Source organism: Epinephelus lanceolatus, chromosome 1, assembly GCF_041903045.1.
Source record: "Epinephelus lanceolatus isolate andai-2023 chromosome 1, ASM4190304v1, whole genome shotgun sequence".
Lineage (NCBI taxonomy): Eukaryota > Metazoa > Chordata > Actinopteri > Perciformes > Serranidae > Epinephelus > Epinephelus lanceolatus.
The window spans coordinates 49,321,499-49,332,096 of record NC_135734.1 but is presented as its reverse complement, the minus strand read 5'-3'; the positions used below and the strand labels follow the sequence as shown (position 1 = coordinate 49,332,096).

Below are 10,598 nucleotides of genomic sequence, written 5' to 3'. Positions count from 1 at the left end.
GTGAAAGAATTCCTCTGCTTTCCATAAAAACCCTAATCTTTCTGTAATCATTCTTTCCATTATCTTACCTATGTGTGATGTGAGTGCTATTGGTCTATAGTTTTTTGGATTTGATGGATCCTTCCCTGGTTTCCTGACAGGAGTAATCACTGCCTCTTTCCAACTAGTTGGCAATTTTCTGACTTCCCATACTTTGTTATAGAGAGCTAGCAGTTTCATGGATGCTAAATCTCCTAAATGTTCTAACATAACATAGCAGATTTGATCCTTCCCAGGAGATGTTAGTCCAGACCTTGCTACTGCTCTCTTCATTTCTTCCATTGTAAATGGAGCATCCATTGTACTGTTAGTATTGTCCCTTCTCTCAAGACTTCCAGGATGAGCTGATCTTGTCATTTCCCTTCCTCTCTACCTCCTCAGTCAAATTATCAGAACTATGCATTTGAGTAAGTGCCTTCGTTAACATCTCTGTTTTCTCTTCATTGGACGCTGCTGCTTCCTCCCCTATCTTCAGTACTGGATACTGCCGTTCCTTTCTGGTTCCTCTCATGATCCTAATCATGCCCCAAACCTCCCCCACAGGTGTTGATCTTGCAATTTTTTTGCACAAGGTCTGCCAGCTTTGTCTTTTTGCTTTATGTATAATTTTCCTAACCCTTGCTTGTGCTTGCTTATATCTGATTAAATTCTGCACATTCTGAGTTCGTCTTAATAACCTGAGGGCTCTGTTCCTCTCTCTCACTATTTTACGACATTCATCTGTCCACCAGGGAACCAAATTCTGAACTCTCACCTGATGTATTTCTCTTTCCCTTTTCACCACTTCACATCCCCCATAAGACACACTGTGATTGCCACCACAGTTACAGCACTTTGGTTGTTCATGATCACATGGCCTATACTTGTGATTTTCCCCACATCTGGCACATCTTCTGCCTTTGCATGTCTTGGCTGTATGACCAAACCTTTGACAGTTGTAACACCTCATTGGCTTTGGCACATACTCTCTTACAGTGCAGCTTAAAAAGTCCAGAGTCACTTTCTTTGGGAGCACTTCGTCTTCAAAATCTAATACAACACGCTCACTGTCTTTCCTCACTCCCTCTCAAGTTACCTGCAACCGCCGAGCACCTTTCAGGGTTCTTCTTTTTAAATTTGATTTAATTTCCTCCATTGTGAGTCCAACTGGCACCCCCCAAATCACTCTTTAACTCCACTTACTTCCTCCTGCAGCATGACTTATACTTTCCACTTTAAACCGCCCCACTTCTTTCATCCTTCCAGCCCGATCCCTCTGTTCTTCATTCCTGCAAACAATCAACAGATTTCCATCTCTCAAAACCTGAGCCAAGTGTATATCCCCAACCTGGTTTCTCAATACAGTTGTTAATTTCATCGGACTCATTGAAGAGATTCCCCTCTCCTCGCCAAATCTCAATATAATTTTAAACTCCAGACCTTCCTGATTTCTCTCCTCCCTTCCTCCACTACCCTTGATTTTCTTTGAGCTGTTACTGACAAACTCATTCCCTCTTTTCTCTCTCATTCTCTCACTACCCTGACTTACCTCCATACTGTCATCACTTTCATCTATGTCGGAGTCTCCCCACTCTGGTTCATTCACAACATAGTTGTGCCAACCTGCCACTGCTTTCTTCATCTCATTGGGTTTCCCCCATTGTAATAAGCTCTGCCGGGTCGTCAGGCTACTTTTACATCTCAAAGCTTTCTCACATGTTGTGCAAGTAAATGGCTTCTCACCTGTGTGGATTGTGTGTGATGTTTGAAATGTTACTCTGATCGTCAGTGTGACAAAAGAAATCTTGTGCTAACAAAGTTATCTTTCTTTTTTAACTTCACTAAAATCATTAAGGTTTCATTTTCTAAAGTCAGCTGCTGTAGTGTACCTCCTCTAAATGTGGTCTGGCCAAACTGAGCTCTGGCCAACCTGCATTCTGATGACGGTGGCTTCTGCGTGCATCTACACCTGCAGTAACATTGCATTTTTCCTCATTCAGTCTACAGGCACAGATCACAGATGTAACAGGCACAAGGTAAAAACAGTCCCACATTCTGGTGTCACTGTTGACAAGTTGCTCATATGCACCAAAGAACACGGTGTCTGCAGATATAACCAAGGTCAATTACAGAGTTCTTAAGACATTTTTAATCCCACCTTATATGGAATTTAAAACCATCTCATGGCTGTCATAAATGCTACTTATTATTGCTATATTCAGAGAAATACAACAAGGAAACAAATTATTTTTCTTTGGTCTGTACGATTGTAAACTGTCATTGGGTCTGTCAGACTGGAGAAACTTTCACAGTAATGTGACCAAAAATATTTAAGACCTATTGAATCAGAATTTAAGACAATTTAAGACTTTTCAAGGCCTTATATTAAGAAAACTTTATTTCAGACATTTTAAGACATTTTAAAGGAGCTGTAGACACCCTGACAAAAGATCACAGCAACAGGACAAATCTTCTGGGATCAGTTTATTACTGTGCTCACTGCAAAATCAGTCATACTTTGAATTACAGGTTCCGCTCACATTTTCATGGACAATATTTCCAAACTTTTTCATGACTTTTCAAGGACTCATAATGAAGAATTTTCTTTTTCTTTCCCCACTTGCCCGGCGTTTTTCAAACATCAGATTCAAACTCTATGTAAACATAATTGGCACACAGGAAGGGAGAGACAAACTGAGGGAGAAAATGACAAAACACACCTGATGGTAAACAAACATTGTCACACATCGACGCATATTAAAGTTACATTAAGACGCCAGCTTCAGAAAATGAATTTGCCATTATGTTACATTATATGGAGGGTTATCCACTGAAGATGATTCTAATAATTTCATTATACACAAACAAGTTCTGTGACTTATAATGATTTTGACTAATTCCATGACTTTTCCAGGTTTTCCATGACTCTTGCAAGTATAAAATTCATTCAAACTTTAAAGCAGTCTCCTCCTTTTGTTCTTTATCTCACTAGTTTAACTTTTCCAGACCTGCAATTTCAATTAAAATTCAGGATTTGGACTTCACTCCCCACTTTTCTTAGCATGCTTTATGGAACAGGCCTCTGAAAGCTCTGCCACATGTTTTGCACGTAAACAGTCTCTCTCTTGTATATGTGTGACTTCAACTGGAACCTCTGTGCTCAACTGATGCACCTTTACACCTGTGTGCGTTCTCATGTGGACTGTCAAGTTACCGATAGCTCTGAAGTGTTTCCCACATGTTTTGCAAGTATACGGCTTCTCCCCTGTGTGAATCCTCATGTGGACTAACAAGTGACCATTACATCCGAAACCTCTCCCACATACTTCACAAGTATACGGCTTCTCCCCTGAATGAGTCCTCATGTGGGCTAACAAAAAACATTTACGTCCGTAAGCTCTCCCACATACTTTACAAGTATACGGTTTCTCACCTGTGTGGATTGTCCTGTGACTTTCCAATCCTGACGTCTGACTGAATCTTTTCCCGCAGGTCATGCAAAGGTAGGGCTTCTCACCTGTGTGGGTTCTTATATGAGTGTTCAATCCTGACTTCTGAATGAATCTTTTCCCACATGTTTTGCAAGAAAACGGCGTCTCACCTGTGTGGATTCTACGATGCCTTAACAATCCTGACTTCACACTGAATCTTTTCCCGCAGGTCTTGCAAAGGTACGGCTTCTCACCTGTGTGGGTTCTTATATGAGCGTTCAATCCTGACTTCTGACTGCATCTTTTCCCACATGTTTTGCAAGAAAACGGCGTCTCACCTGTGTGGGTTCTTATATGAGTGTTCAGTCCTGACTTCTGAATAAATCTTTTCCCACATGTTTTGCAAGAAAACGGCATCTCACCTGTGTGGATTCTACAATGCCTTAACAATCCTGACTTCACACTGAATCTTTTCCCGCAGGTCTTGCAAAGGTACGGCTTCTCACCTGTGTGGGTTCTTATATGAGCGTTCAATCCTGACTTCTGACTGCATCTTTTCCCACATGTTTTACAAGTATACGGCTTCTCACCTGTGTGGATTCTACAATGCCTTTTCAATTCTGACTTCTCGCTGAATTTTTTCCCGCAGGTCTTGCAAAGGTACGGCTTCTCACCTGTGTGGATGTTCAGGTGTCTCTGCAATTTTGACTTGTACACAAAACCTTTCCCACATATGTCACATTTTAAAGGCTTTTTACCTGTATTTAAGTTTATCACAGCAGAGGTGTGTGGACTGTTACTGTTCATTTCACTTTCATGATGTCTTTTCTCTGCTTGAAGCTCTGTGTTTCTAGTTGATCCTGAGTCTCCATGCTGGTATTCTTCCTCATCTTGGCTCTCAGCTACATGAGAGTTGTGACAGAGCAGCTGGTGCTCACTGGTTGGTATCACAGAGCTTATAACTGGTATAATGACAACAGACTCTTTCTCTGCTGCACTTTGAGTGTCATCATGAATGAAGTCCAGAGTCTGATCTTCACTCTGCTCACTTTCCTCATCAGCAGGAGTCAACATGAAGCCATCAGTCTCCTGCTTCACTACAAGCTGCTCTCCCTCCTGACTGCTGCACACTTCCTCCTCTTCCTCTTTAATCTGTGGAGGCTCTGGCTCCTCTTGGTCCACACTGGACTTCCTCTCCTCAATACAGAGCTGCTGCTCAGGGACAACCTCCTCCTCCTTACACACATGTTGCTGTGGGAGCTCTGGAGGGACACACAACAACACCAACAGCATACTAATGTCATGCTACAGCAAATATACACACACCACAGTAAATATGTCCTAATTCAACTTTACACACCTGTCCTGTGTAACTTTATTTCAGGCTTCAAAACGATATCCAACAGTCTGCGCTGACGATCGATCTCTTCCTCGTACTCGACGATGCTTCTTTTAAAAACTCCCAATATTTCTTCAGCAACAGCAGTTAGTCGCTCGTTGACAAACTCTCTCAAAAACTCAACTGAACACATTGTTGTCTAATGTAGGCTACAGTAAATGTGGCTCGAGGTTTAACTCATAGATTAACCCCCCCAAGTGAACTCAGTCGTCTGGGGAACGCGGCTGGCGCCTTTGTCTTATTTACTTCCGCTGGATGTTACACTTCCTCTTCTTCTTCTTCTTCTTCTGTGGATTTTCCGGCAGTGTAGACGCGTCTTGGCATATTACTCCCCTCCACCGGTTTGGAGCCTCATTGTCTTCTCAAAACCAGCAGCACTCCATTTTCTATTATACACCTCTGTGTCGTGCAGAAATTGTAAAACTGCTTCCGCTGTCCGCTGGTGGTTTTCACTGAGACAAAAAAAAGAATAAAAGGAAAAAGAACTCACTCCTAAAACTGTCAACGATTTATAGAGCAAGTCCCTTTGGTCTCTGTATCTGACACACTCTATAAAAACATGTCTCACAGTTTCAGGTGTTCCACATCCACACAGCCCAGAGGGGTGCTTTCCCACAATATACAATGACCCAACCTTAACCTACATATTTTGACAGTCTTTCCTTGTTCCTACAAAATAAGAAGCCTGAGTCCTAACATGAGGTAAAATGGAATAAAGGTGTCTCCCCTTAGTCTCCTTCTCCCACGTCTTGCCACTCTTTAAGCACCCCCTCCTTGAATTTCCCTTTCAGCTCCTCTCCTCCCAGGGATATAGACAGATCTATGTCTTCTTTATCTAAGGTACTCTTAGCTATAGAGTCCACTATTTCATTCCCCTTAACTCCAGCATGACCTGGGACCCAGCAGAACTTAACTTCATAATTAATTCTCAAGTCTATACAATACACACAGAATCTCATAGATAAGGTCAGGCCGCGCTTTTGATTTACCTTCTATCTAAAGCACTTATAGCTTCTAAAGCTATAAGTACAGCTGAGGAATCAGAACATATGAGCGCCCTTTCTGGCTTCACATCCTCGAACCACCACAGGGCCCAGAGAATAGCCAACAGTTCTGTCACATAAACAGAACTGCCATTTGTAACACGCAGGCCAGACCAAAGATCTAACTGTGCTACGTATACCCCAAACCCTGCCCTTCCACACGCTGGATCCCTGGACCCATCTGTGAAGATTACTAAATGTGTTTCCGGTTCTTTCATGAGATACATCTGAGCACTGGATGTTACACTATTGAGTTCCAACGTAGTCTCTATATACAGACTCTACATTCAGTGAATGTAGAGTCTGTAGGCAAACCCCGGAGATCTTGCCTCCGGGAGAAGAGCGGAAGAGCCCTGGTTTCCGGTTGTAGGTTGTTTGTAGTCCGCGTGATATTGACCAATCGCGTTTGAGCCGGCTGCAGTTGTTGCCAGGTTAAACGCTCCGTGCGGTGAACGAACGAGGCGGAACATAATTGGCGTCACTTCAAACTCTGAATCCATCGCAATGGTTCAGCATATTTACTTATATGAGCAGGGGGAGGAGACGGAAATTTGTCTCCTCCAAACCGGAATGCCAAAAAACTGGGGGTCTGCCCCCAGAGGCTGTATCGCCGTCTGCCGGACGTCAGACGCCGAATACAGCCAATGGGTTCTGAGAATGGTTTTGACGGTGAAATACATGAGGTTTTCACGTGTTCCGCTTCCAATGGTTGGCAATTATAATTTCTAATATCAGTGTCCGGGCTGTAACATGTCGTCTCAGTATCATTGGTGGCTCATAGAAAGGCAGCAATAACTACACGGATGTCTTTTATTTTGGTGTTTAAAGGTCCCATATAATGCTTATTCATAGGTTCATACTTGTACTTGGGGTTTCTACTAGAACCTGTTTTCACTCTTTAAATAAATAAATATATATTATTTTCCTCATACTGTCAACCTGAATGTACTCGTATTCACCCAAAGTCTGAAACGCTCAGTTTGACCACCTGTCTCTTTAAGCTCTTTTCTTCTTCTTTCTTCTTTCTCTTCTTTTAAAACACAAGGCCACTTGACTGTGTGAGATCTTATATGCCTTTTTACTTGAGACACATCAAAGTTTCTTTTCCTGCAGGTCTTGGAGAGTTATGACTTCTCACCTGTGTGGATTCTCATGTGGGTCGTCAGGCTACTTTTACATCTCAAAGCTTTCTCACATGTTGTGCAAGTAAATGGCTTCTCACCTGTGTGGATTGTGTGTGATGTTCTAAAATGTTACTCTGATCGTCAGTGTGACAAAAGAAATCCTGTGCTAACAATGTTATCTTTAGTTGTTTTTTTTTTAACTTTAATAAAATCATTAAGGTTTCATTTTATAAAGTCAGCTGCTGTAGTGTACCTCCTCTAAATGTGGTCTGGCCAAACTGAGCTCTGGCCAACCTGCATTCTGATGGCGGTGGCTTCTGCGTGCATCTACACCTGCAGTAACATTGCATTTTTCCTCATTCAGTCTACAGGCACAGATCACAGATGTAACAGGCACAAGGTCAAAACAGTTTTTCCCACATTCTGGTGTCACTGTTGACAAGTTGCTCATATGCACCACAGAACACGGTGTCTGCAGATATAACCAAGGTCAATTTCAGACTTCTTAAGACATTTTTAATCCCACCTTATATGGAATTTAAAACCATCTCATGGCTGTCATAAATGCTACTTATTATTGCAATATTCAGAGAAATACAGCATGGAAAAATCATATTTTTCTTTGGTCTGTACAATGATTTTAAACCGCCATTGGGTCTGTCAGGCTGGAGAAACTTTCATGGTAACGTGACCAAAAATATTTAAGACCCATTGAATCTGAATTTAACAGTGACACTTCCAGTGAAAGTAAATGTCCACCCTCTGGACTTGTGGTTCCCGTGGAAAAGTTCAACTTTTGTGGTCGCAAAAAGGCCCAGAGAGGCTTGACCCTTAAGGTCAAGTATGAGGCAAGTCGTGTGTATGAGCCATATTTAATTTATCATTTATTATTTACTTATTGAAATGGTTCCTCCGTACCACTAGAGGGCTGTATTTGATGTTGCAGCGGATGCCGCTGACCTGGGGTCACCTTAGGCCATTTAACCGGGTTCAAAACAAATGTATAGGGTTTGCCATGCTAATTTGGGGGGAAGCAAATAGTTTTTGACGGTGCTCATTGTGCTTTTGTGAAGTTATCCGTGTTATTATTTTTATGTTGTTGGATGTGACGTATTGCCTGCTGTACGGACTTAATGTAAGTTTTTTGGAAAATAAATTGCCAGATTATTTTGAGTTCTAAAGGAGGACTCGCATTGCTTTCTTTGAGTGCACGTCAAAGTAATTAACGTAGCCCAGTTAGCATTAGCAGCCAGTAGTGGCTACAGTATAGGACTTAGCCATTACATTGTGTTTATCAGGAATTGAGCAACCTTAAGTGGTTTCACCTCGGGGAGAGGTCCTGGAACAGGGTGACACGTCAAACACCGTGGTAAAAAAAAATGTTGATTGGAGAAAGGATGTTGTGGGCCGAACAACAGGATGGCAGAACGCCAAAGAGGGAAAAATAGGAGCGAGTTTTGGAAACAACAGGAAATCACACCCACACACTTGCATGTACATGGAAAGTTAGGTATGATGCTTATCTGAGGAAGGGTCTTAGAGTGTTTGGAAAACTGTTTTTGCAAGGCTGCAGATTGATCCTTTGTCACCGAGGCCTTTTTCAATTCTTAGTTATTATTATTCTTTGGAAAGCAGAGCTAGATGATAAACAAACATGGCAGCACACCAGTAAGGTAAGACAACACGTTTACATGTCGTTTTCTATATGTTCTCTGACATTTATCCTAACGATATGAGGCGGTCTTTGTGGAAAAAAGCTTGTTTAGTGGACTAACTTTGCACTTGAAGGTTGCCCGTTCACTTACGTTTTAACAGGTCTGACGCTACTATGCGCCCCGGCTGTATCTAGGCTAATGGCTAACATGCTAACTATTATTTTTATGTCATTAGTCACTTGAAATAAATTTAGGACGATAGGAGACAGGTTGAAATAAACCGAAATTTCCCTTTAAAGTATAATTTGATACTTTTTGATTAATGGCGCTGCTTTATAGTGAACAAACATGTATGCACTGGAGGAATCAAATTACCTGTACTGAAGTACTTTATTTACAACATTGATTTTCCTCAGATGGCCATGATTGCTTGTCAGTGGTACATAAATATGAAATCTGGAATGCTTAAAATAAATCTAAAAACATGATCAAGTTCGAGGTATTCTGTTATTCCTTTCCTTTAATGCTACACATATTTGTACTTAACATGAAAATAGTCTTTTTGACAGCTAAAGTTATTTACTGCTGATTAGAATTTTGACATTCAATATTAATAGTAACAATGATACATTTTATTTTATAGAGCGTTTATCATGGTACATAGACACTTCACGTCCATTTAAAATTATCATGAAATAGAGTACAGTAAAGTACGCACAGCATCATTCACATTAAAAACCAAGTCAAAAAGATGAGATCTGATGACTGACTTGAACTGGGACAGGTAAATGCTGCCCCCATAGCTGCCCCCTCCCTCTGGAGGGGGCAGCTATGGGGGCTCTGTCGCCCCAGGTCCAGTGCTTGATCCTGACTGATGGAGTCAGGAGGTTGGTATCAGAGGAGCGGAGGCTGCGGGAAAGAGTATGGCGATGGAGCAGGTCAGTGAGGTAGGAAAAGGCCTGGATATGGAGGGCTTTATGAGTGAGGAGAAGGACTTTGAATTGGGTCTGTTGTGGGACAGGGAGCCAGTTGGAGTTCGGGGGGACAGGGGTGATGTGATTGCGGGAGCGGGAATGGGTGAGCAGACGGGCAGCAGAGTTCTGGATGTATTAGAGTTTACTTAGGACTTTGGATGGTGCACCATGAAGAACAATGTTAACAGTTGTCCATTCTGGATGTGATGATGGCATGGATTGGAGTTTAAGCAGCAGAGGGGGAGCGATGGGCTGAGATAAGCTATGTTTTTTAGGTGGAAGAAGACAGTGCTGGTGATTTGATCGACATGTTTTTCGAAGGAGAGGTTGTTGTCAAAAATAACTCTGAAGTTGCGGATGCATGGGGCTGAATACAGAGTGGAGTTACCAGAGGTGGGGCAGAAGTTGTGAGTGGTTTTGATGAGGGGTTTTGGACAGATGATCATCATGTAAGATTTTTTACAGTTTAAGGCAGCTGGCTTGCATCCAGGACTTTATGTCATTGAGGCAGGTGGTCAGAGTGGAGTGAGTTCCAGTGGTGATGGCTGTCATCGGCGTAGCAATGGAAGTTGAGGCCATGGCTGTGAATGGTGTTACCAAGGGGGAGCATGTAGAGGATGAATAGGAGAGGCCCAAGCACCTAACCCGGAGGGACGCCTTGGAACAGAGGAGCAAGGGAGGAAGTGCAGTTGTTAATATTGATAAAGAGATGTCAATTTGTGGATAGCACGGTGGTGTGGTGGTTAGCACTGTCGCCTCACAGCAAGAGGGTTTCCAGTTTGATCCCGGGTGTGGGAGCCCTTTTGTGCGGAGTTTACATGTTCTCCCCATGTCAGTGTGGGTTCTCTCCGGGCACTCCGGCTTCCTCCCACAGTCCAAAGACTTGCAGATTGGGGACTAGGTTAATTGATAACTCTCTTGTCCGTAGGTGTGAATGTGAGCGTGAATGGTTGT

At 42.4% G+C, this 10,598-nt stretch overlaps 1 protein-coding gene across 1 annotated transcript; it reads right to left on the bottom strand.

Moving 5' to 3' along the window:
• Positions 1–2,489: 2,489 nt before the first annotated feature.
• Positions 2,490–5,110, bottom strand: LOC144464486 (uncharacterized). The gene is made up of 2 exons (XM_078171603.1): positions 4,810–5,110; positions 2,490–4,711 (listed from the first exon to the last, which is right to left on the bottom strand). The coding sequence occupies exons 1-2, from the start codon at positions 4,979–4,981 to the stop codon at positions 3,060–3,062; spliced, it is 1,824 nt and encodes a 607-aa protein (XP_078027729.1). The 5' UTR covers positions 4,982–5,110; the 3' UTR covers positions 2,490–3,059.
• Between the last annotated feature and the right edge of the window lie 5,488 nt (positions 5,111–10,598).

Bases quoted from the DNA above. Each gene is read 5' to 3' on its own strand.
- LOC144464486 (XM_078171603.1), bottom strand. From the start codon at position 4,981: ATGTGTTCAGTTGAGTTTTTGAGAGAGTTTGTCAACGAGCGACTAACT. The intron at 4,712-4,809 runs GTGTGTAAAGTT...GTGTCCCTCCAG, and splicing joins AATAAAGTTACACAGGACAG to AGCTCCCACAGCAACATGTG.